At 37.3% G+C, this 26,607-nt stretch overlaps 1 protein-coding gene across 6 annotated transcripts in view; it reads left to right on the forward strand.

Annotated features, from left to right (window-relative positions):
- AGFG1 (ArfGAP with FG repeats 1) overlaps positions 1-26,450 on the forward strand; it is a 76,315-nt gene extending 49,865 nt beyond the window's left edge. The window contains exons 4-14 of one of the 6 annotated variants that reach the window (XM_056121206.1): positions 1,374-1,536; positions 2,583-2,736; positions 8,739-8,858; positions 10,991-11,200; positions 12,659-12,839; positions 15,045-15,124; positions 15,994-16,086; positions 21,734-21,769; positions 23,580-23,738; positions 24,881-24,972; positions 25,756-26,450. In XM_056121206.1, the coding sequence (XP_055977181.1) occupies positions 1,374-1,536; positions 2,583-2,736; positions 8,739-8,858; positions 10,991-11,200; positions 12,659-12,839; positions 15,045-15,124; positions 15,994-16,086; positions 21,734-21,769; positions 23,580-23,738; positions 24,881-24,972; positions 25,756-25,815 (1,348 nt within the window). In that variant the 3' untranslated portion in view covers positions 25,816-26,450. The remainder of the gene's footprint in view (positions 1-1,373; positions 1,537-2,582; positions 2,737-8,738; positions 8,859-10,990; positions 11,201-12,658; positions 12,840-15,044; positions 15,125-15,993; positions 16,087-21,733; positions 21,770-23,579; positions 23,739-24,880; positions 24,973-25,755) is intronic. The other 5 variants (XM_056121231.1, XM_056121214.1, XM_056121222.1 and 2 more) reach the window with 5 other exon arrangements.
- Positions 26,451-26,607: the final 157 nt, after the last annotated feature.

Genomic DNA, 26,607 nt, shown 5'->3' on the forward strand with positions numbered 1-26,607 from the left:
AATTTTATAATCAATACACAGCAGCTGACTCCTCTACCGGGAACTTCTCTAAATTCTTTGCCATGGTAGCTTACTTGTACTACACAGCAACCATATGTTCATTTTGTAGGAGAATCTGAGGCACAAATCGCTGAAGTAGTTTGCCTTAGGTTTCACAGCTCTTGAGTGGTGGAGCTAGAGTTTGGAGTCTGTATCTGTCCTGTCTTTTTTTTTTTTTTTTTTGGAACCACACCTGCAGTGCTCAGGGCTCACTCCTGGTAGGGTTGGGGACCATACGCATAGGGTCCAGGGGTCCAGGGGATTGAACCTTGTCCCTCATGTGCAAGGCAAGCGCCTTACCCATTGTACTATCTCTCTGGCCCTCATGTTCTCTCTTTCACCAACATGAGGTTGGTGGGGCAAGTCAAAACCCAGAAAATGCAGAAAAGTTTTAGCATAATTCCAGCTCTGGATGTCAACGTTGTCAATATTTGTGCATGATATTCTTACTGCCTTTCTTTTCTTCACTCCTTTTCTCTTGTGAATCCTTTATCTACACATTTAGTGAGCTAGAAAGACTTGTAAAGTCTTAGGAACATTGTTCTGTATCAAAAGAGTACCTATAATATCTTACAGATTTTAGCATAATCTGTTTAAATATTTTTGTCCTCATGGATGTTTGGCTTATAGCTAAGTTGTTTGAAATTAAAAGTGCTATGGTAAGATGCATGTATGCTTAACTGCTCGTACTTTTATTCTTCAGGATAATTTTCTCTAAGGATGTTTCAGAAGTATTGGGAAGTGGTTCTTCTGGGGCACAGAGCATACCTAAACATACCTTATTTTAATAGATAATGACAAAATTTGTAAAGCTTATACTTAGGTTGAACATGAGTGATATTTTTATTGGGTTGCAAGTCTTTCATTTTTGTGCCTGCAATTTTTAAATTATGTCCATTTTAAAATTCAGTTTTTGATATGTCACTTTCATAGATACGTAATATTTTTATATTTTGCACTATTGTCTATTATCAGATTTTAAATATTTTTCCTTCTGTTTTCAAATATTTTCTTATACTTCAGATTTAAGAAAAGTGTAGTTTTAACTGTTCATTATGATATAACTAGATCATTTGTTACAAAAAGCATTTATGCTATTATCTTATGAAAACGGTATACAAGTAATTGAAAAATTTTGTGGTTATGTTTGCTACCCTTTCTCTGGGAATTTCAATTAAGTATGATCTTGAAATATCAGTTTGAAAAGTATTTTGAAATAAGATTAATCTTAAAATAGTCTTGTACAAAATCATATTTAAGTTAAGATTTGTTAGTATAGTATACCCTACGTAATCTGTGACTAACGCATGTTCAACTTTCCATATGTTTCATAGGTATGTCCCACCAGAACAAGCCAAAGTGGTGGCATCAGTTCATGCATCTATTTCAGGGTCCTCTGCCAGTAGCACAAGCAGTACACCTGAGGTTAAACCCTTGAAATCTCTTTTAGGAGATTCAGCACCAGCATTGCACTTAAATAAGGGCACACCTAGTCAGGTGAGTAATCTCCAGTCTTTGTAGAAGTCTTTGCATAAGGAGGATCAAATGGCATGGATTAAAAAAAAATACTAGAGTAGCACTACCTTGTTTGTCAATAGCTTTATATGTTAATGGTTTATGGTACATTAAGAGAGATTGTTGACTCAGTTCGATTGTATATATTTTTTATTTTTGAGTTCTTCACAGCTTAGTCCAGGGAAAAACAGGAGCATGTGCCTCAGTGCAGGTAGTAAAGGGTCAATCGGGTGACCATTGGCATTCTAGAACACTACATTCTCTCTGACATATTGCTGGAAAAGGATTTCACGGATAGAATTTCCCCACTGTGCCGGATTGGGAAGCATGTTAATCTGTGGAACTCAGGCGTCTTTATGCTATACACCTCTTTCTTTAAAAAAAAAAAAAATAAGTGTCAGGAAGTGACCGTTAGGAGGAGAGCAGTGGAGCCTGTTCCTGGCGTTTGTGAGGCCTTGGGTTTGATCCCCAGCACCGCACCTCTATTCCCCCAAAGAATAGGTGCTTGAAGTAGATTCTTCTTAAGTTTGTACCTACGCTTGTACTTTTGCGCTCAGGAACAGCTGATTGTCCTGTGAAGATATATTTCTGTGTGGTATTATGATAGCTTTCCTACCCAAGAATGATTCCAAGGGTAGTATTTAATACTAGAGTTAAAAGCCTATCCACTTTTTAATGCATACTAGAACATCTGGATAAATTGCTCTGTTTTCACAAAGATTTGAAAATTAAAGATATGAACTTATTATATCGTATCTCTTATATCTAAACGATATGTTTATGAAACTTTAGCATTGCTCTCTTAGCAGTATTCTTTTGTCATGAGATGTAATAACTGCTGTAATTACATTTTTTACTTTAAATTGAGATAATTTGGCATAGGTACTGGAAATTTATGCTCAAAAAAATCCCAAAGTACTCAAAACTGCAATTAAAATACCACTTTTTCAAAAACTGTTGTACGCTTGGTAAAGTGGAATATTGTTTAAAATTAGCAGTTCGAACTAGAAACAAATTCGTGGTTTCAGTCCCCTGTTGTAGGTCGCTCTCAAGGACAGCCACAGGAAAAGAAGCAGTTTGACCTTTTAAGTGATCTTGGTTCAGACATCTTTGCTGCTCCAGCTCCTCAGTCAACAGCTACGGCCAATTTTGCTAACTTTGCACATTTCAACAGTCATGCAGGTAAGTATTCAGACCCCAGCAGCTTTAGCCAGAGATACATGTAATGCACCAAAAGATACTACACTTACATCAGACATTGATGTGACTTCTTTCCACAGAAACATGGAAAGAGACTTTACAATTTTTTTAATTATAAAAAAATGGATTGTGACCAATAATACAATGTTCTTGTACTCACTATTCGTGCATAATCTTGTTTTATTAATTATTTTGCTCACTTTTTCCCCTATACTATTTTGGAACAAATGTTAGTCATTCTAGTTTGTTCATAGATGTTTCATATGTGTATAAGAGAGGGACTTTCTTTGCTAAACATAATTGTAGTTATCACTAAAATACAGTAATAATTCATGAGTTATCAGTCACATTTCCATTCCACTTTCTATGCATGTGTATATGCAAATGGTTTATTCAAATCGGGTTTCATAGGTATACAGGTATGGGTTATTTGTTGTTTTGGAAAGGGTTCAGGAGGTACTTTTTTGTGTATGTTTGTGGGGCTGGAGATAAAACCCAGGGTCTCATACGAGCCCTGCAGGCTGAATTTTATCTCTGGCCCCAAAAAGTATGTATACAGTCATACATATTTGTAGGTTAGCTCCATAGAGAAAGCAGTACCTGGATCCTTCTGGTAAAATGGTGTTCTGACCTTAACATTGATTTATCAGCTGAAAAAGTTAGTGAAAGTTTTTGCTTAGGGTGCAGAAGATGGCTGAAGGGAGTGGAGTTCATGCTTTGCAAGTGGGAGCCCTGGATTTGGTTCCTAGCACTTCATGAACCCTGAGTATCCCTGGCCATGCCTCTACCTCCCCCACCCCAGAAAAGCGCCCCCCGAGCCCAACCTGGTTATCCAGTGATATAGTTAATAGTGGAAAGTCAGACTCTATGCTTCTAAGCAATCACATATCAGCAGAATGAATAGGTCCTCACATTTTTTAATGGGGACTTGTTTTATTATCAAGAATTCAAGATTTGGTGCATCTGTTTTTTTTTTTGTTGATAGTATCTTTAATGATGGTGAAATGATCTCCTCTTTGCATTCAAAAACAGCTCCTGAAGATACTATTCTTTATTACAGATTTAAAATAAAAAACTTAAAGTATACTTCCCAAGGTAGTAAAGACAGTTTTTCATTATTATACTAATTATACAAACCTTGCATAGTTGCATGTTTAACAATAAAATATTTATTATTAAACCCTGGCCGGGGGGTTGGGGGGGGGGCAGAGCAGTAGTAAAGCAGGCAGGGCACTTGCCTTAAATGTGGCCAACCCATGTTCTATCCCTGGTACCACATATGACCGGCAGTGAACCCTGAGCACTACCAGTGTGACCCCCAAACTAAAATAAAACAGATGTAGTCATTTGTGTCTTTCCTAAGCTGTATTTGTTACAGTCTGCTAGGCAATTAAGTGACATAAAGTAGTGAAAAAGAACTGTGCTTTTTGTCAGAATGGTCTGGGCTATCAAAGGCTGACATCATCCTTCATTGTATGTATAACTTTGGACAAATTACTTAACATTTCTCAGTTTTGTCTTTCATAAAGTGGCTTTGATAAATTTCTATGTTGTATGATGTCCAAATTATATAAATTCAAGGCATAAAATATAAATAACCCCTCTTCCTCTAATGATCTCCCTGTCACGTATCTATGTATATTTGTGCACAAATTTGTTTGTGTACACAGTACATACATAAAGCCACATGCATTTGATGCAAAGAACCTCACTCTTAGAGCCCCATGTAACTGCTGACTCCCCCAAACTTGACTACTTATAGCCTCTTACTCTCCAGAAGCCTCACTTATAAGGTGAAATTTGATAGACATGAATAGTATATGCATTAAGTAGCATAATCATATAGCAAAACAAACTGGAGAAAAATAGTGTTGTAATCATAAAGGGATCTGGATTTTGCACACAGCCAAGGCAGATTTATCCCTGGCACCAGAAATGTTCCCCCGAGTCCTGTACGGAGTGATCCTGACCTCAGAGCTTGGGTGTGGCCCTAAAGCTTAAAAACAAAACAGGAGGGAAAAAAAACCCCACAACTCATAAGGAGGAGAAAGTAGATTTTCAGAGGGGTACTCTTGTACAGTGTATGTTTACCAAAAGCTTACATCAGCTGTTTAAAAGAGAATCTTTAAGTGGATTCTTACAGATTTTGGTTTGTGCTACTCAAGGATCAATAGGAAATGGTTACGATTTTATAGCTTGTATCTGTTTACAAAAACATCATTCCAGTTTCTTAATTAAGATCCCCAAACATCACTAATTTTGTGGTGGTTGTGGTGGTGTCGGGGAGTGCCACACCAGCGGTGCTTAAGGCTCAGTTTTGGCCTATGCTCAGGGAACCAAGGTGGAGGCCTGGGGGATCAAACCTGGCTTGGCCCCCTGCAAGGCAGGTGCCTGCCTGCTGTTCATTCCTCTCCTGCCCCAGCGCTTGTACTGTTAAATAGTGACTCATGTTCGTTCATTAGTTTTCTAGCCTGATTGAGTGTGGTTCATAGTGACAGCTCAGGGCAAAAGCTAGTAGCCTACTTTGGCCACAAAAGCACAAAAGAGAAATGTTAAACCGTGCTGGAAGAATCCTAGAACTGCCTTAATAGAGGAATATTTTAATCTCTTGTTGACACAAAGAAACACAGGCACCAGATTTCGAGGTATGCTGTCAGTAAGAAAAGCGAGAATGCTTATTTACTTGAAACATTCTCTTTTCAAATATTGAATATATTTTTAAAGAACCTAAATATTGTATAGGTAAAGATTTAGCTGGATTCGCTAAGACCTGCTGGTGTCTATACAGTGAGTTCTACATTTATCTCCCTTGGTTTCCTTCAAGCTCATTAATTTGCTGCCTTAAATTTTATTTAAAAAAAATTTTTTTTTTATTAAGACACAATTTACAGAGTTGCTCATAAAAGAGTTGTTTCAGGCATCCAGTGTTCCAGCGCCAACCCCACCAGGGTCCCCTTCCTCCACCAGGCGCTTTAAGTTCTAAACTGAATCGAGCCCTTTGTACTTGTAACGAGATTCTTGTAAAAGCATCTTTATTATTTTGCCATGTTCTACTTGGTTTGAGTTTCTCACTTTAGAAGTTGCTTGAGGTTCCAGATAGTAGTTTTAGTATTGTTGACTTTATTAGTGTTTAACTTATGAAGTGTTTAGCAAAGCAGTACTGCATAGAGGGATACTCTGTCGTATAGTGTATGTTTACCAAAAGTTTACGTTAGCTGTTTAAAAGAGAAGTGCGCAGTACTTGGGCATTTTAAAAGTTACTGAAACTAATTGTTGTAGATAGGAGATTCAGTCTCTCCAAATAAAGTCTGATAGAAGTAGGGTTTTGGAGGTAATTCATGTATACCAGAATACGAATAGGTTTTTGATTGATGTGTTTGTTGCTATGGTTGGCAAATAGTTGGGAAATATAAAAATACAGGTATAATGAAATAAATCATGTTGTTCTCAAATCTGTATCTGAACTGTTCATAAAACTTAGAAACTTGCCTTTTGCAAATATAACCCACTTGAAATTTGAAAAATTCCTTTATATGTTCTCTATGCATTGGTTTATAGTTGTATTATCTAGAAATACATTTTGATCTTATAAGCTAAATTTGTGCTGTGGTATTTGGAGGGCATGTGGAGCTAGTCTTTCAGTTTCTGAGATGCTAAAGAATTCATTCCTGTTGTCTCAGACAGACTGCAGAATCTGTAGAGTTGATCTGCAGATAGAGATCCCTGAGCGGATCCTCCTGTTAACCTGGTGAGGAAACCGCACAGAGCTAGAACGACTGCCAGCTTTGTCTGGTGCTGGCGCTTACATGGAATTCTTTGATTCTTTCTTTTCCCATTGAACAATCCTTAAGCTTACTGATATTCTTGGTAAGACTATGTGGTAACTGTGTTTAGGTAAATGGTAACTACCCCAGAACATTTTTAAGAATTTTATTTCATTTACTTTGTTTGGGGCCACTCTTGGCGGACTTGGGAGACCATCTGGGGTATCGGGGCTTATCACTGCTCTTGATGGGCTCGAGGAGTCTCAGTGCCGGGATTGAACCAGACTTGGCCCATAGAATGATGCACATTCATTATTTGCTCAGTAACTTTGGGTTTGTTCACAAATTTGTTTGTAAGTATATACTGATGGTCAAAATCATGGTACAGTAAAGTTTACAAAGAAGAAAATGGTGTTTACTTGAAATCTCACTATTTCAGGTTGACAATAATCCAGGTTTTCTATGTACATTTCTATTTAAAATGATTGAACAATGAAAAATTTTCCGAAATCATTACCTCATTAATTTGCAATGCTTTTGTATAGGAATTAGTATTTTATATGAAATTTAATAATTTTTACTATCATCGTGTTTTATAATGTATTTAAGCAGTTTCTTATTTTTGGTCGTTTTGAGTTTTGAATTTTTTCATTTTTTTTTTTTTAATTTTGTTTGGCAAGTATACTCTCCATATGCAAGGTGTGTGTGTGAGAGGGAGGGAGGGAGAGGGAGAGTGGGTGAGGGAGAGAGAGACAGTGAGAAAAAGAGAGAGGAGAGAGAGAACGCTCCCTAGAAGTAGAATTGTCTGCAGAAATTTAAAGTGGCTGTGTACAAACTACATTGGGATGATGATGGGCTTTCCCCATATTTTGGATGTGTTCTTCATTACTATTTTGCATTACCTTTTCAACACACCAACCACTTCTTTATTTTAATCATATTGTCATAAAATCCAGTCTGTTACCCAGTCACTATTTTTGATCTCTAAAGAAATTCTTGAGTTACGTGCATGTATTTTATTTGTATAATATTTTTGCTTGGGGGCCACACCCAGCATTGCTCAGTAGTTGCTCTTGGCTCTGAGCTCAGGAATTATTCCTGATAGGGTTTGGGAACCATATGGGATGCCGGGGATTGAATTTGGGTTGGCCACATGCAAGGAAAGCTCCCTCCCTCCCTGCTGTGCTCAGACCACAAACACATGTACGTTTTGTGCTTTTGGGCACCACCCTGTAGCTCTCTGCAGATGTCCACATCTTCGGTGGGCTTCGAAGGTGCATTATGGAGGGTGGTTATGGAGCGTGAACCTGGAGCCTTAGATTAGGCAGCCCCTCTGCTGCTTGTGCTCTTCTCCCTGGCCCTAGTCGTGCATTTAAAGTTTAGGAAAAACCTTTGGTCTTATATTGATACTTAGTGGGGAAATAATCATTTCATCTTTTTCACTGAGTGTGAGGTCCTATTATATTTTACTATTTCTCATTGATTCTTAAATATGTGCTATGTTTTTAAATTACAGGCTTTTGATAGGATGTGCATATCTCTTGTTTATTTGGCTGGAATGGACCTGTTTATACAGGCAATTTTTTTTTCACTTGTATGCATTGCCTGTTTGTAAACTTAAACTAAAAGGAATATTAATGTAATTAAACTATCTTTGTATCGTCATCATTTTAGATGTACATAATTGACAAATCTCTCATTAGCTTTTTAAATCTAAATTTTTCAGAATGTATTCTGTGTCTTTTTTTGGGGGGGGAGGGTGTGACACGCAGCTCTGCTCAGGGCTTACTCCTGGCTCAGGGCTCAGGGAGCACTCCTGGGATGTCTGGGATTGAATGTCAGTTGGCTGCGTGCAAGGAAGTAGAGATGGCCCCTCTGGCCCCCCCAATAACACATCTGTACTTCCTAACTGAAGCTTATAAACTTAATGCTCTTAATGTAAGAATACTTCATTTTACAGTACCATTCATAAGGCTATTCAAAGGGTATTTGTGCACAGATTTATCGTACACAAAGTGTTTTGGGGAAATTTCTGGATATCCTCTAATTGTTTGAAGTTGGGGTAAATCCTGTTAGGATTTAAAATCTGGTTTCTACGTAAATTCTCTTTAGAGTGAGTCAGCCATAGAAACGTTCATGAAATTTTAAAAATTGTCATGTTTTTTATTTTATTTATAGTCTTCATAGTCATTAATGCATATTGTTCCTTACCATTTACAGCTCAGAATTCTGCAAATGCAGATTTTGCAAACTTTGATGCATTTGGACAGTCTAGTGGTTCGAGTAATTATGGAGGTTTCCCCACAGCAAGTCACTCTCCTTTTCAGCCCCAAACCACAGGTAGAGCTTTCCAGCATTCTGCTTCAATGTTTACTTTCAAAAACAAAACTATCTAGATGTAGTTTTGAAAGATTCTTCTCAACTCTATTATCATCTAATTTTAAAATCATTTATCTTAGTACAAAGCTCTGGGGAAACCTTAAATTTATTTATTTTTTCTGTGTGTGTTTGTTTTTCCCAGCTCTTGTGTTTTCTAATTCGCATCTTTTCTCCTTTTCCTGCACACAAATCTAAATTTTTGGTGGCACGGTAGCATTAAAATTGTAAAAGTTTCCTAGGTTCACAGAAAATAAGATTTTATTCTCTGAATAAAGGAGTCTAATTACTTTATTTACCGTAACAAATAGAAAAGGTATTACTCGAGTAAATTATTTAACCAGCACTTCATAAATATTACCTTAGAAATGAACTATTTCTGTGCAGGAATTGGGCTTTAAATCTGTATGCTCTCCCTATAAAAACTATCATTTTTAGCAATCCTTAAAATTCTTATTTAGAGTTTGACTGATTATTTTGACGTTTAACTCTGTGTATTGTCTTAAAGCCTTTTCTTTCAATTTTATTTTGTTTTCTTTAAATTTCACCATTCATATAATTTCTGGCTGTCCAGCATTTAGAATTCTTTCATCTAGCTGCAGTTTTGGTGAATTTACCTCAGCTTTTCCTCTCCATGCTACCAACAGTAAGTTCTGTTGTCAAGTAGGCACCTTTTAATTACTATTTAGTATGTTTTGTGCTGCCTTTCATGGGTTTTTGTTATTAAGTGTTAATCATCTTATAATAAGATTCCTTAATTTACTAGTCTATACTCTTTCTCCTCATTTCTAAATTCAGTAAACATAGCAATATACAATAAAAGTTCATCAAGTCGGTTTATAAAATGTTGGAAAAAAAAAAAACAATGTTTTTGGTTTGGTTGTGGTTTTTGTTTTGTTTTGTTTTGGCTTTTTTGAGGTCACACCTGGGGCTGCTCAGGGTTTACTCCTGGCTCTGCACTCTAGAATTACTCTTAGTGGTGCTCAGGGGACCATATGCGAGGGACCGAAGCTGTATTGGCTGCATGCAAGGCAAACACCCTCCCTGTTGTACCATTATTCGGGCCCCTGAAATAAGTTTTTCTTACAGTGTTTGAAAGCTTAGTACATGGCTTTCTTTACCAGTTATTTTTGACAGATCACTGTCCTTTACATACAAGCATTCATTACTTTTAGCTTTAGTTAAAATTAGTCAGTTGAGTCCTTAAAACATAAAAAGTGTGTATGTTTGTAATAATAGGAATGATACTCTATCTAACTCTATCTATATCTCCTGTTTTAAAACTATGTGCTATCACTTTTCATACTTTCTAATTTGATTGCTAAAGCTCATATTTAGAAAGGAGTAAAGAACCACCATGTGATATGTAGAATGAGAAACAGAATGAAGTATATATTGTCTTTAGTGTTGGTAAGATTTTTAGGGGAACCATTAGAATACAGAGCAGAGAGTTTTAGAATGTAGGTAATGGTGGTCCATTTGATGACTTGTGCACTAACAATGCAGATGCTGTTATCTCTCTGATATGTTATATACCTTGGTTTTTATTTCTTGAGTTAGTTTGCACAGGGCATGATTTTAGTGAGGATACTGTGGTGTCATATGCTCATTAAATTATGGAAATTAATAGCTCTTTAAGTTAAATAAGTAGTTAGTAATCTTTAATCGAAAATTAATTAAATTTTGATTAAAGTTCACTGATTAAGAAAGTCTGGATCTAAACAGTATATTTAAAATCATTACCTGGGAATTTGTTTTACCTCAGGTCTCTTGTAGCTACAGAAGGGTGTAATGTATTTTACTTTTCACTTGTGAAATCTATTTAGGGAGAACTAGTTTACAGGTTGTAGTATATAGCTTGATGTTCTACACCTTAAGTGAATCAGATAGCTGAGTTGCTGAGGAGAACTTGATTCACTTCAGGATGGATAAATTATACTTAGAAACTTATTATCCTACCTGTTGATAGAAAGCTTGGAAATCTAGTTTTGAAAATGATAGGCAGTTGTGTGTAATGATTCAAGTTGAATACCATCTACCAGTAATTTAAATAAAATTGAATTGCTTTTACAAGTGTCTTATTTATTCTCTCACAGGTGCAAGTGCTGGATCAGTAAATGCTAATTTTGCTCATTTTGATAACTTCCCCAAATCCTCCAGTGCTGACTTTGGAACCTTCAACACTTCTCAGAGTCATCAAACAGCATCAGCAGTCGGTAAAGTTCCATCGAATAAAGCTGCTCTACAAACAGCAGATAAATATGCGGCACTTGCTAATTTAGACAATATCTTCAGTGCTGGGCAAGGTATCAAGTTTCAAACAGAAGTATAAACTTGTTTATTAGAAGGCCCTCTGCAGTTGTCTTTATTCATTAAAAACTTCAGTGGGTTATGCTTTTCTTCATTGCATAGAAATTTTGTCTACACTAAATATGATTATTTTCTAGTAAATTAGATCTGAAATTCCAACTTTAGTTTTGTAAAACAATGGTTTAGGGGCCACACCCTGTTGTGTTCAGGGCTTACTCCTGGCTCTGCACTCAGGGATCACTCCTGGCTGAACTTGGGGATCATATGAGGTGCCAGGGATTGAACTTGAGTTAGCCAGATGCAAGGTAAGTGCCTCACCCGCTGCACTATCTCTCTGTACCCCCATCCCCTCCACTTCAAAATTTATCTCAGACACATTGTAAATTGCAGATTTTATAAGAAAACTATTGAAAAAAATCTTGTCATGTTTTATTGTCCAAAGGCCATAAGTGACCAAGAAGTTTTATTAATAGTGCAAATTAGAGGGCTTTTCTGTAATTTATTTACTTGGAAATGTTTTCTATTAATATTTTGGCTTTTTTTTAAACCTGTATTTTTTACAGTAATCTTTATACCCAGTTTTGCACCTAAATACAAAGTGCAGTGGGGAACTGTAGGAATCCGAGATTGGATTCTGTGTCTTGATCTGTGGACTTGCTTTCTCACCTCCAAAATGAGCGTATAGCAGTGAATTGATAGAATTGTACTCTGTTTTGCTGTGTATAAGATATTTAAAACAGTGCCTGACATGTAATAAACACATGGTATATGTTTTCCTTTATTGCCAACTTTTTTTTTTATTAAAAGTCTTAATAAAGGATCCTCACATTAGTCACAACATTTGATACATTTGTGTTTACTTGAGAAATAACACTCGTCTTGGAGTTGTTGATGTGGAATTTTGAGGCACGTTACTAGTGAAGTCTTATTTTATGTTACTGAAACGGTATTTTGATTTTGTTTTTTTTTTTAAATTATTGTTGTATGATAGATTAAAAGTCATTTCAGTTAATTAAAAAACATGAGAAACAAAAAATACTGCATTGAGGATACATATAGTACTGTTAATGTTTATGGTTTTAGTGTACAAAGTTACACCTCCACCACCATCAGAAGTGCCATTACCCACCACCACTGTCCTTCGGGCCCTGTGGTGCTTCCCTTCCATTCCCTCTTCCCACCCCAACACCACTTGGTGTCCTGCTGAAAGCAGGCAAGGGAATGGACAGTAAGCTTGGGATGAACGCTTCAGCTTTCACAACAGGATTTGTCTTTTACTTCAAAGCAAATATTTATAAAATGGCCATTTCCCCCCAGAATTCTAATCCTGTCCATTCATTTGCTTAGCTCTAAATAAGTTTTAAGTTTCTCTGTTTCATTGTGAATGTAATTGATCCAGTTGAGAGGCTACTCCAACTTTAAAGTTGATGTAATTGATTTTTGTTTGTTGACAGGTGGTGATCAGGGAACTGGCTTTGGAGCCGCTGGTAAAGCTCCTGTTGGTTCTGTGGTTTCGGTTCCTAGTCAGCCGACTGCGTCTTCAGACAAGTATGCGGCCCTCGCAGAACTGGACAGTGTGTTCAGCTCTGCAGGCACCTCTAGTAATGCGTACACTTCCACGAGTAATGCCAGCAGGTACTTTGTCTTAGCCAGTGCCCCTGCTTCGTGTTTACTTTGAGTCTCTTAGCGTGGGGGGGAGTAACCCAACGCGCTGGTGCTTTGCTTTACAAAAATTGCTTGGATCCCTGACACCGCCTCATCCTCAGAGTATTGCTTGGTCCCCCAAGGGTACCCCAAACTCCCAAGCCCAAAACTCAAAGCTATGAATATTTGGGAGCATAGATTACCAAAAAAAGGTCATGAACACGTAAATTTTAGGAATTTAATTTCAAAATCAGTTTAATTTGCCCTTGAATCAGATGTCCTTGAATAATTTCTATAAATATATCTTTAATTGAAGCAATGAGTTTTGTTATTTTTTTAAACATTAAGACATAATTAAAAGTATGTACGTACACATTTCAGCATAGTTTTTTATAGATTTAACTATAGTCAATGGAATCCGTTTAGTAACCAGAATATTTCTAAGGACTTTTTGAATTACAAGAAAAATATAAATCCAGAGTGTAATATGTGTATTGGTTGTGCATAAATATTTTTTAAAATCATGGCAACTGTACCCAGCACTACCTTCCTCATGTTACACTGGTGTTTATAGACATGCCTCTTACTGTGCTCATAGAATCTGGTGTTATAGAATGGTTGGTAACAAGAGGTCTCGTACATTTTTAACATTAAATCCTTAAAAAGTCTTACAGTTTTAACTTTTTAGAGTTAAGGAAATGGTTGGAAGTGCTGTTTACTTGGCCTGTATTTTATCTCCTCTTTTTCATTCCTGTGGGTTGTTTATTCCTATTGTTATTTTTATAGCTCTTTATTTACCTCACTCCCCCTTTTTTGAAGATAAATGATAGACTTGCAATACTAACTGCATGGACTCTGAAGTAATACATTTTCTGTATGTCATATGGGAAAAGTTCAATACAAAAATACAAAATTTGTACTGTGAGTGTGTATATGTGTGTGTGTATATACACTGTTTGCTTCCCTAGTACTATATACGTTAGACATAAATGATAGTAAGCTAACAAGTTTGCCATAAAGACCAGCATGACAGGTTATAAACAAATCACACAGTTACACGAGTGAACTCACACTATGGTTCATAAAGGACTTTTTACTTGGGGTGGTTTTTTATTTGTTTGTTTATTTTTTTATTTTTGGGCCATACCAACTGTGTTCAGAGCATGTTTCTGACTCTGTGTTTGGAAGGCCTTGTATGGTCTTGGGAATTGAACCCTACTCGACCGCATTCAAGGCCTTACCAGCTGTACTCTGACTGTGGAATGTTTGCTGACTCTTCTAAATGGGGTCCGTGAGGTCTAAGTATCCTATACTTAGAATAATTCTGAGCTGATTTTGTTTTCCCTAGTATTAATGTTAGTTTTCTTGCTAAATTCCTTTCGTTTTGGAGAATAGAACTATCATTTAAAATGCTCATAGTAATGGCATTATTGCTTTTAATAGAACTTTTTAAAAATATCTTATGTATTTTATTAGACCTCTCTGTGGAGATTGTGTTGATTTACAACAGTACAAGCTTTAGGAGTATAGAGTGTTGTATATAGTCTTGTAAGATGGGGCTGGGAAAATAGTGCAATAGATGACCACTTGCCTTGCATACAGCTAGCCTGGGTTTGATCCCTGGCACCAGCAGTGCCAGGCGTGATCTCTAAGCACAGAGCTAGAAGTAAGCCCTGAGCACTGCCAGGTGTGGTCCAGAAACAGAAACAAAAAAGAAGCCTCTTGTGATGTGTGTTACCGCACGTGCCACCTTGCCAACCCCTAAGTATCAGAATTCCTTTTTATCACGAGTTACTGGACCCCGATGCTATAATAATATCCCTTTTCATTCCTTTAGATGAATAAAATTTTAAAAGTTTGTGTCAGTGTCAGATTTAGGCATGTTAGTAGTCTCTCTTTTTTTTTTTTTCCCTTAATGCATGGTGTAACATTACCTGTTCGTACTTTTTTTGAGGGGAGTAGGTGAGTGTGGCACCTGTGTGTGGGTGCTCACTGCCGTATTCCTGGCAGTGCTCAGTGACTATAGATGGTCTTGGAGGTTGAACTGGGGACTAAATGGCATTCACTGCTGTGAGACCAGCACCCTCACCCCTGGGCCATCTGTCTCGCAGGACCCTGGCTCCCACACTTTATGGCTTCCCATAGGTATTAATCGCCTTCGTTTCCATAATCTACGGTTTCCTTCTTTGTCTTCAGCAACGTGTTTGGGACGGTGGCCGTGGGCGCGTCCGCGCAGACACAGCCTGCCTCTGCAAATGTGCCTGTTCCATTTGGAGGTACGTGTTTCTCAGGGCTTTGAAGAGACGAACGTATAGTATTTCTTAGTACTGGAAGATAGGCATAGCACTATCAGAAAGCTCTAGTTTTCTCTCCTCGTAATTATATGAACTTCAGTCATGATCATGATCATCCTTTTGTTAATCGATTGCCTCGAGCAGGCACCAGTAACGTCTCCTTCGTCCTAGCTCTGAGATTTTAAAAAGTGCCATATTCAGGGCTCTTGCAGGGTTAGGAGAATGAGACCCATCATTGTTACTGGTATTTGGCCTATTGAGTATACCACGGGGAGTTTGCCAGACTCTGCTGTGTGGGCAGGTTACATTCCGTAGCCTGCCAGGTTGTCCACAGTAAGAATGAGATAATAAGATGTCGCTTCCGGGAGCTGGGTTTTATAGTCTCTGGGTCTTGGCCATTGATGGGATTTCACGGCGTTGGGGGGCAGTTGGTGGGTGTGACCCCTGCCTACTGGAAGATGGAGGACCTGGGTGGAGGATGCTCAGCCCCGATCTGAGCAGGCTTGGAGATCTCAGCCCCGGGACCTGTATGCCTTTGTTCCTCTGCCGGTACCTTCATGTGTGCGAAGAGTGGTCTCAGCATGGTGGTGGCTGGTTCTGGAGGTCTTTGGCTGCCAGGGCTCTGGTCGGGGTGGGGAGGGAAACTCAACCCGCCCCCCTCCAAGGGGCCCCGGCGAGGACAGCCACCTGCAGGGGCAGGAGATTCTGCGCTGTTCTCTTCTGGGATCTGGGTTTTGTAGTTTACAGTTTCAATATTTTTAGTTTAAGATAGCACTTAAAATTAGTTTATGAGGAAATACATTAAATACTTTAAATAATATGAATGATTAGAATCTTGTAACTCTTCAAAGGTGCACCTTCCACAAATCCATTTGTTGCTGCTGGTGGTCCTTCTGTTGCATCTTCTACAAACCCATTTCAGACCAATGCCAGAGGAGCAACAGGTAAGAGATGGAGAGCAGAGGGCGCTGGGGTGGTTATTGATTGCTAAGGTACTTTGTAATGAATATTAGAAAACGAGGTTTCTTTTTTACTGAATTTGAAGTGGAAGTATAAGGAAGAGTTTCGTCCATAGCTACAATACTAGCTGAATATTTCTAGAAATCTTGGGAAATCTTTTAGAAGGGTCTTAGAAGTTTTCGATTGTCCACCATTTCGCAGTTAAAGCTTTCATTTTCCTGGTGAGGAAATTCAGGTATACAGAGACTATTTTAAAGCCACACAGTCTATAGAGAGGATGCAGATATACTAATTATGATGTAGTCAGTGGCTTGGATTTAGAATTGTTTTAACTCCGTCAATTGTTTTATCCCTTTCTCATTATCAGTTAAGAATTGTGAGATCAGCAATTTGAATGATAACTTTTCTTGAATTATAATTCGATATCTTACATAATCTCCCCTTTTTGGCCACTCCTGATCTGTGCTCAGGGGAACGTGTGTGGGGCTGGGGATCATCGAGTGAGCGCAGGTCAACAACATGCAAGCCAGTGCCTGAACCACAGTCTAACTCATTCAACTAATAAAAGATTTTGTGAAATTATTTGTGTTTTTTCTTCATGGGTTCATAAGAATGAATGACTTTGTTACGTGAGTTCCTGATAATTTTATTTTTTCCTAAGGTGTATCCACTTAGGCATTAGGAACTTTCAAATTGTGGGAACTTTATTTGGAGTATAATACTTCAATCTTTTTCTGATGACATTTTCTTAATTTTCTCCATTCTGTCCCCCTTTCTGTTCAACTACAAACTAGCCACATCATTTCTTCTTTTCCTTTTTGAAGTCTGTCTTGTTACCAGAAGCATAAGCCTGAGAGCTCTTTGCTGATGCCTCAGGGCGTCAGTCAGTAGTGACTGTGAATGTGTCTCAGTGCCTCCTGGGTCTCAGGTTTCTCAGCTTGGTGTTTGTGTGCACCAGTGATTTAAAAACCTATATTTAGGATATATGATGATAGGAAATTGTTAGGGAGCAATTTGATTGTAATGTTACAATCAAATTGTAAAACTTGTACCATTAATGGTAATTATTAGAAAACCCTCAGTATCAGTTAAGAATTGTGAGATCAGCAATTTAAATGATAACTTTTCTTCCGTTATAATTTGGTATCTTATGTAATAGAGGTCAAGTATTTGAATTTCACACATAATATTTTTTTTTAATTTTAATTCACATATGCCTAATCAGTGATTGCTTTCAATTTGCCATATTTTTGGACAGATGTTTATGCTATTCATCACTTGTGATAGATACTTGTTTCTTAGGATATTATTTTGGCTTAGTGGAAGGAACTTATAAAACGTGGGAAAGGGTTTTGTTTCTTTCCTCGTATAATCCATTTAGCCCATTAAAATTTCTAATTCTTAAAAGTTGAGAGAAGTCTGGCTCAGAAAAGTTAGTGTATGTGGTTTGTGTGCACCCGGACGGGTGTACTTTGAGTGTTCACTTGCTTAGCGAACCTAACCTTCTGTTTATGTTTGTACCACACCCAGCAGTGCTTGGGGCTTTTTGCTCCTCTGCACTAAGGGATCACTCCTGCTGCTGCTGGGGGCTGAGAGCAGGGCAAACGCTACATGCGGTAGTATTGCTCCAGCCTTTCGGTATAGCATTGCTCTAATGAAAGGAGTAAGGAAATAGAGGATTTACTAACATTTGGTGACTATTTCAGCATGTGATGAAGGCATGTATCACCAGTGGCTCATGCTTGAATGTGGTTTAACAGATTGCAGCACTGACATCAGTGTGTTAAAGTTCTTGCTAAATATTGTTGAAACCTTCATAGCTATTAATAACGCCACAGCTGTTGTATAAGACTATTTAACAATTGAAAAATGGAAAAATAAATTATTCTTTGAGGTTGAATTAATACAACTTCTGTGAGCTCATTGTCTGTTTTATTTACTGGTTTTTGTTTGGGGCCTCACCCGGCCATGCTCAGGGGTTACTTACTCATGAATCTGACTTCCAGTGTCCTCTGGGGAACCTCATGATTGCCAGGGATTAAACCCGTGTCTGCTGCATGCAAGACAAATGCCCTGTCCTCTGTGCTATCTCTCCAGTCCCTGTTGTCTTTTTTAAAATAGAATATGAACACAGTTTTTCACTGACCAGGTTATTTGAATATTAGGTGATGCAAACCACCTGGCATGGTCTTGACATTTATCACATTCTTGATAAATCTTTTTTTTTTTTTAATTTATATTAGTGAGACACCATGAGGTACAGTTGTAGACTTACAAATTTTTGTGCTTGGGTTTCACAAGTTTGAGTCGATTCTGTCATTGGAGTTAAAGTTCCTGTGATTTTTTTTTTTTTTAGGGCAGTGTTTTTCAACCTCCAGTCTACATATGTAAAAAAGGTTGAAAACCATTTAGTTCTTGTAACTTAAGGTTCTATATAGGTTATAAGATAAAATGTACAATGTATGTTCAGGCGATATAAGGTGGCTTTATTGTTAGCCGAAGCAAAATTTATTGAGCAGTAAATATATAGCACCCACAGATTTTTTATTGTAAATTTTTTCCACTATAAATTGACTTTGTTCATTTTTTGTTAGATTAGTTTTGAATTGACTAAATCAAAATAGCTGTTAACTACTATGTTTCTGTTGAATCTAAAATATAAACAGCATTTTGACAATATGCTGTGTTTAGGAATTTCTAATGTTTTACATTATCAAAATTCACATAGTTCTCTAGGAAATACTTTTTGTTATCCTATTTCAGTATTTAACTTTAATATGGTAAATTTTCATTTATGTTAGATTTTTAGAGAGGTTATTGTGTAATCGTACTTTGAAGTTCTGTAGGTTTTACTTATGATACTTTATCCTTCGAATATATTGTAATTGTTCTTGGGAGAGAACTCAAAGTGCAGGAGCACATCTTTGTACACTGGATTCCTATTGGTCCCCAGCACCATATTGTCCCCGAGCACCACCAGGAGTGACCTAAAAACAAGAAAATATTTTTGAATCATTTTTCCTCCCTGCACTTACTCTAAGGCTCCGGAATTTTATCAGAGGTAATACGACTTGAGGCAGTATTTTTTCCGTTTTAAAATTAAGATTCTATTGATATTTAGAATTTAGAATTTTTTTGAATAACACTGAAATCGCTACATCAAATTAATAGAATAAATAGAATTTTATTAGGACAACATTATTTTCTTTTTTTATCTCTGCTTTGCCACCAAATGTAGATTTTATTTTCTAACATTCATTTTAATGAAAGAATAAATGGTTTTCAAGATGGTTCCCAAGAATATAAATCTGTAGAAATACAGAGCTGAAACAGTCACATATTTTAGCATCTAGCCCACTGGTCTTGTTTAAATGTCTAGGTTAGAAACCTATTTGCTAAGATGTTAGTGAATTTACTTTAACAGTTCTGATTTAACTTAATCGCACATCTAATATTAGTACCCAGAATTCTTGAAGAACAGTGTTATTTATTTTTATTCCAGTGTAAAATTTTGCTGGAGGAAGTGGGCTGACTGGCAGTGTTTGGGACACACCCAGTGGTACACTGATCTTTGACGCTGTGCTCAGGGGTCACTCCTGGAGATCACAAGCCAAGCAAGCCCTCAACCCTGACTCTGGCTCTCCAGTATAAATAAAATTGAATCTCAGTGTTTGTAAATATATTGATGAAGCATTACAAATCACAATCCATTCCATGGTTATGTCTTAAATGCTGAGTAGGCCTTCCTCATCTAGTATATTCTGATAATGAGGATTAATACAAATTGTGTGTGTGTGTGTGTGTGTGTGTGTACGTGTGTCTGTTGGTGTGTGTCACAAAGAAAGAAATATAAATAAGTTATATGGATTCTGATACATTCTGTTGGTAGAAAGACTGACATATACATTCTCACGCTCAGTCTGCTCTTAACATTTGGTGGTTAGAATGTCTTTAACAATCAGTGACCTATACTCAGCACTTGTAGCATTAATAGACACAGTAAGGTTTTAAAAATTAGTACAGATAATGTTATATCAGTCTGGAGGAAATGGTTGCAAATAATTAGTCTAACAAAGAGTTTGTGTCCTGATGTTTTAAAGAACTTTTACAGTTTACAGAAGAATCAACTGAAAAACATTATTTATTTATATAAATATTACTTTACAGGATGTATACAGAATATGGAAAGATAGTAACTCACTAGGATGATTAGAATCTAAAAGAGAGAATAATCTTGTTTAAAAATGCCTTAGAAAAAAGATAATGTAATAGGAATGAGCAAAGCTGGAGATAGTACATGGGGTGGAAGGAAGTGATAGTGAATGCTATGCTCTTAACTGGGTGAAATGTGTGATAACATGAATTATATTTTAAAATTTTTCTTATAAAAGAAACCTTTAAAAATATTTGTGGTATCTCATGACTTGAGTTACTGAAGGCATCACTGTTGCAAAGGAACATAAAATTGGGTAACAGGCACTGTTAACTAGAAGTCACTTCTGGCCAGAGTGTCGTCCTTGTAGGCCTGATACCTGTAGGAAATCCCAGTGTAAAGAAAAATGAACCACCACTTCAAGTGATCGAACTTGTTGATTCCAAAACCGTTCTTGCTCAATCTTTTGTTGAATTAAAAAAAGATCAAAGGAAAATACATTTTATTATTTACAATAGAGAATCTTTTCAAGTCCTTGGTCACACTCACTCTAACCCACTGCCTCCTGCGTTTTTGCAGATGAGGAAACTGAGGCTTACAGAGGTCAAGTTCATTTACTGTTGTTTGAAAATAAATGAACCTAAGACTCAAACACTTTAATTTCTTATCCTTTTCCCCCAAATTTAAAGTATTTCAATTTGAAATTCAAGGACAAAAATTTTAGAAATAGTCCCATCCCAGATGGTTAAAACAGGCGTGAAATGAGTGTAGCAGTCTGGTTTGTTTTTTTATCAGTTACGTTTCTTTATGTGTAATTTCTCTGACAGTCATGCCAGGTAAGAGCTGTACAAGTTGTATTTTTTCCCTCTTTCCAACCTTTATATTTAATTTTTTTTTAATTGGGGGTGTGGACCCTCAAGTAGTGCTCAGAAGATGAGGGGTTGGGGTGGGGGGACGGAGGGACCAGTGATTCAGTTAATCAGATTTTCTCTTCATATTGCTTAGCTTATTTGAGTTATCTATACATGCTTCTCCTTGACGTAGGAGTTTTCAGTTAAGTAATGATGCACTATGGAGATGGTCATTCAAAGTTTATAGTCTGGAGAGAGTAAAGATTCCAGATTGTGTGAAGTGAATCTTTGGATACCATTTTAGGGTAGCACTCTTAAAGCTTGCAAAGTCCTATGGTAATAGTCATGTCTTCACATTAAAAAAAAAAGTGTTTATTTTTTAAAGTTGATCTTGTAAATCTTTGTTTGATAATCTGTTTTTCCAATTTTCCATTTCAGACAATTAGTGTCTTCAATATAGTTGAAGTACCTTCTTTGTAGATGCAGTTTTGTTATCTATTTTTAGGCTACTCACTGTAACAGTATTTACAGTTAATTTTAGAGCTTCTTAATGAAACAAATGAATGTTGACAATGGTTACCTGTAAGTTAATTGACATTGGTCTCTTTATGGCTTTCCTTTCTGGAGCAATGCATTCTCAAGTGTTTCCTCACGCTCATTTTGGTAGGTGGCCACGACTAATATCTGGATTTGTGTGGCAATTTGTCTACTTGCTTGTGGACGCTTCTGCTAGTGTTCTTGCCCCTGCATGTGGAATTAAGCTTCTTCCATGTTTTATGATGGAGTGGGCATGTATGTGTGCCATTGGGATTACACTGTATATAAAGTTATATGAATATCTTCCACGGTGATTTATGTTTTAATGCTTCAAAGCATTATTGCTTACCTCCATGGTCACATTAGTAGACTTAGTAGCTTTCTGATTATTTTTCCTAGTACTTTGAGTGATACCTTTTTGATATATGCCAAACCATTTTACCATATTATCATAGAGCTTGGTTTTGCTTACCTTTATTCAAGTTTTGTTTCTTTAGTGCTTTCTTAAAAAATAATTTGTCATAGTTATGTCGGTGCTTTATTGTCTGTTACAAAACCCTTCTGTTTTCCTGGCAGTGTGCTTACTATTCTTTCATTCTCTTGCTTCCCAGTGGCTTATTTCCCTATTTTTGTCATAAATTGTAAAAAAAAATTTTAAATGTTAATGTTGTAATTAGGTTCATTGAGAAAACCTGCATTGTTATAAACAATAGGATTGTGAGAATTACTTGGGACAACTACTAATATGCTTTTTAATAAAAGATAATTATGTTCAGCATTCTTGTATTAGGTTTTGTGCCTTTAATTAGCAGCCAAGTTGGTAAATTTGCTTAAATCAGGAAATTCAGTGAATTTTTATACCTTTTGAAATTAAGTTATGTAATAATACTTTTATTTAGAACAATACTATTTGCTCTTATTTCACTGAGACTTTCTCTAATTTATTGTTGACAGGCTTTCTGTTTTTAATCTTCATTAACAATCAGTAATGTACTATTCTGCTGCATGTGTTTTTATGATTTTAATGAATTCTTTATAGTCCATAAGTGGAGGAATAAATGGTGGCCACATACAACATACATTGAAGTAGTCCTATTTTTTCAAGTAGTGGTGGCTGGACATGCAAGCCATGGAAGAGAACAATCTTGAGCATGGCACTCAATTCCCTTGTATTCTATCTAAGAATGTTCATTTGAGCTTTTCCCCACGGTTTTTCCATTTATTTATTTATTTATTTGCCCGCCCTTTTGCCTCAACTGCTGCAACTCAGCAGTTCTGATTGTCCTTATTTCTGTATCCAAATTAGCCTTCATTTGCTTTCCCCAAAAGGAATGGGAATCTATACATTTCTTTTGGAACTTAATATGTTCTTTTAATTATGCTGATATTTTTCTTAGAACATCTTCCCCCACCTTTGTAGGTGGGGGGCATCAGTTACAGTGCTGCATAGATTTTAAGTGGCCTGGCATTAACTCTGTTTTTCCTTATTGTAACCAATGGTTTTGGAGCGGGTTTAAATTTTCATTTCAGGAATGCACATGTTATACCAAATAATTTAGTACTTAAAACTCAATTTGGCTTTTGCAATACAGCAAAGAAAAAAAAGTTGTACCAAGGTACCTGTGAACTGCACGATGATTGACTTTTTTACGTGACCTTGTTTAGACTTGAACTTTAGAGAGTTTAGTTGAGGAATTTTTCTCGGGCTAATAGTTTCATGACTTTCATTCTGTTTTATTTGGTTTCGGGAGAGCGAAATTTCACAGGCTATTTTCACCTGTAATGCTAAAAATTATTTGCTACTTTTGTGCGTTAAAATGCCTTGACTCTGCATCTCAGTGTAATCCAGAGTAAAGAATACCTCTCCCGTGTTCTCGCGCGTGCTGTCTTGAGACTGGCCTTGGCTCTGTGACCCAGACTGCTTTTCTCCCACCAGCCGCCACGTTTGGCACCGCGTCCATGAGCATGCCCGCGGGCTTCGGCTCGCCCGCCCCCTACAGTCTTCCCACCAGCTTCAGCGGCAGCTTCCAGCAGCCCGCCTTCCCTGCCCAAGCAGCTTTCCCTCAACAGACGGCTTTTTCTCAGCAGCCCAATGGTAAGCGGCCACTTGCCACTCACTGCACTTTGATTTCTCACATGACGTTTTGTGGTCGGCTGGCACAGCAGGACGGTCTGCGGGGTATGGCAGCGTTGCAGCGGACATCGCAGGAGGGTGTTTACCTGGCATGTGGCCCACCGGGTCAGTGCTGTCACCCCAGACGGTCCCTCAAACCTGCCGGGAGAGCCAGGAGTAAGCCCCGAGCCCCAAAATCTAAAACAATGGAACAGGTACTTGGTGAGAGCTGAGGAAGGAGCTCAAAGGGCTGCCAGGGTGCAGCCGCCCAGTCTGCGTCGGTGCATCCAAGCACTGGCCAGCTGGAGCTCCAAAATAGTCAAATAGAGAAATGAACTTCATAGGATTGCAGAGAGGGGTTTTGCATAAAAAAGCTTGCTGTGTGCTATTGTTGTGTCAGATTTTTCCTTCTCTGAAATAAATTCTTTTGTGGTTAGTCTTGTTTTCAGATTATTCACTAGAGAGCAGTTGTTTTTTTGTTTGTGTACACATTTGCTCATCGATACATTTTGAAGTCCATAGATTAAAATATATAATCATCACACTGACACATTTTCTATATATTAAAGTCAGTGACTAGATATAAAGAAAATGTAGCTCATGGCAGAGCCACAATGATAAAATACTTCTAAGGATTACTAGAATACTTTTATAAAAACTTTCATGTTCTCTTCATGGCCCTAAGCTATTACATATTTCTGTATACTAGTTAAGTTCTGTGAGTTGACAAGTGTTCCCATTGAGACTTCTTGTAATTGACCATATTAGAGAACGTCTATAAGAACCTTTTTGTTGTTGTTTGGTTGGTTTATTTGGGGGGAGGCGGGTGGGATTTGGGCCCATGCCAGGCAGTGCTCAGGGCCAGTTCCTGACTCAGTGCCAGGGATCGAACCAGGATCAACCACACGTGGAAGGCAAGCGTCCTACCTCCTGCACTATTTCTCCAGCAGGTGTGATGCTCTTTAAGGACTGCTACAGGAAATTTGGAATTTGGAAGATCATGAGCTCTCACAGTATTTCATTGTTGCTCTGTTGGGATTTCTCTGAAATTTTCATGAGACTTTGTAGTGATTAAATTTTTCTCTCCAAGATAGGATTCATAATTTGTGGTTTGTCTTAACAAGGTGCAGGTTTCGCAGCATTTGGACAAACCAAGCCAGTGGTAACCCCTTTTGGTCAAGTTGCAGCTGCTGGAGTATCCAGTAATCCTTTCATGGTATGTCAGATTCAGTTCTCAACTTAGTTGGGTGTTGCTTTTAAATTTAAAGAGCAGACTCTCATTCGTAGATGCTGCTACTAGGTATTCTCCAGAGAGGACATTATATGATGGTATCATGATGCATCGCACTATTTTGACTTTAAGAAAGTGTGAATCAGCTGTAGTGAAAATATCTTTATTGTTCACATTTGTTTGTCTTCTAATCAAAATAATGCTTTACAAGAGGCAGTAGATTTAGTGAAGGAGTTCTGGGAGTCAGACATTCGGTTTAAATCGTAAATGGATTTTGTTTTAGGGCCCAGTTTCTTTTTGGAGAGAGGAATTAATACCAGATGATGAATATAAAAAGATATAATTCACTGTAGTTTTGTTATATTTATAAAAGTAACACTAGTACTGTCATCCCACTGTTGATCGATTTGCTCAAGTGGGCTCCAGTAACATCTCCATTGTGACACTTGTTACTGTTTTTGGCATATTGAATACGCCACAGAAAGCTTGCCAGTCTCTGCCGTGCGGGCGGGATACTCTCGGTAGCTTGCCGGGCTCTCCAAGAGGGACGGAGGACTCGAATCCGGGTCGGCCGCATGCAAGGCAAACACCCTACCCGCTGTGGTGTCACTCCCGCCCATTAATAAAAGTAATGAATAAAAAGAATTCTAAGATAATTCCTAAACTCAGTGTTGCTTAAACGAAATTTAATCCAGTCACGTTCGATGTTTTATATTTTTCACACATTCCACTTCTATGTTTTAATTTTGTTTTATGTTTTTCCTTTAGACTGGTGCACCGACAGGACAATTTCCAACAGGAAGCTCATCAACCAATCCTTTCTTATAGCCTTATATAGACACTTTACTGGAACGAACTTTTTTGTGGTCACATTACATCTCTCCGCCTCTTGCACTGTTGTCTTGTTTCACTGATCTTAGCTTTAAATACAAGAGAAGTCTTTAAAAAGCCTGCATTGTGTATTAAACACCAGGTAATGATGTGCAAAACAGAGGGCTCCAGTAACAACGTTTAACCTGTGAATTGGCAGAAAAAAAGGTAGCGGTATCATGTATATTAAAAATTGGCTAATATTAAGTTATTGCAGATACCACATTCATCATGCTGCAGTACTGTACATATTTTTCTTAGAAATTAGCTATTTGTGCATATCAGTATTTGTAACTTTAACACATTGTTATGTGAGAAATGTTACTGGGGAAATAGATCAGCCACTTTTACGGTGCTGTCATATATCTTGGAATGAATGACCTAAAATCATTTTAACCATTGCTACTGGAAAGTTACAAAGTCAAAATCGGAAGGTTTTATTCACCCTTGAGTTTTTCCTTTCTAAAGAGCTCTTCTATTTATACATGCCTAAATTCTTTAAAAATGTAGAGGGATACCTGTCTGCATAATAAAGCTGATCATGTTTTGCTACAGTTTGCAGGTGAAAAAAATAAATATTAGAAAATATGCTATTGTTTTTGTGTTCTTGCTGCAATGCCTTTACCAAAGTGGCCTTAAATATGAGTAGTGAACTGAGAACATCTTGAATTCTTAAATCAGAACTTCAGAAGACTTATAGTGAATTTTATGTCTACAAGAAAAATTTTATAAAGGCCATGTAGAAAAACT

Source organism: Sorex fumeus, unplaced genomic scaffold, assembly GCF_029834395.1.
Source record: "Sorex fumeus unplaced genomic scaffold, SorFum_2.1 ptg000005l, whole genome shotgun sequence".
In the NCBI taxonomy this organism is placed as follows: Eukaryota; Metazoa; Chordata; class Mammalia; order Eulipotyphla; family Soricidae; genus Sorex; species Sorex fumeus.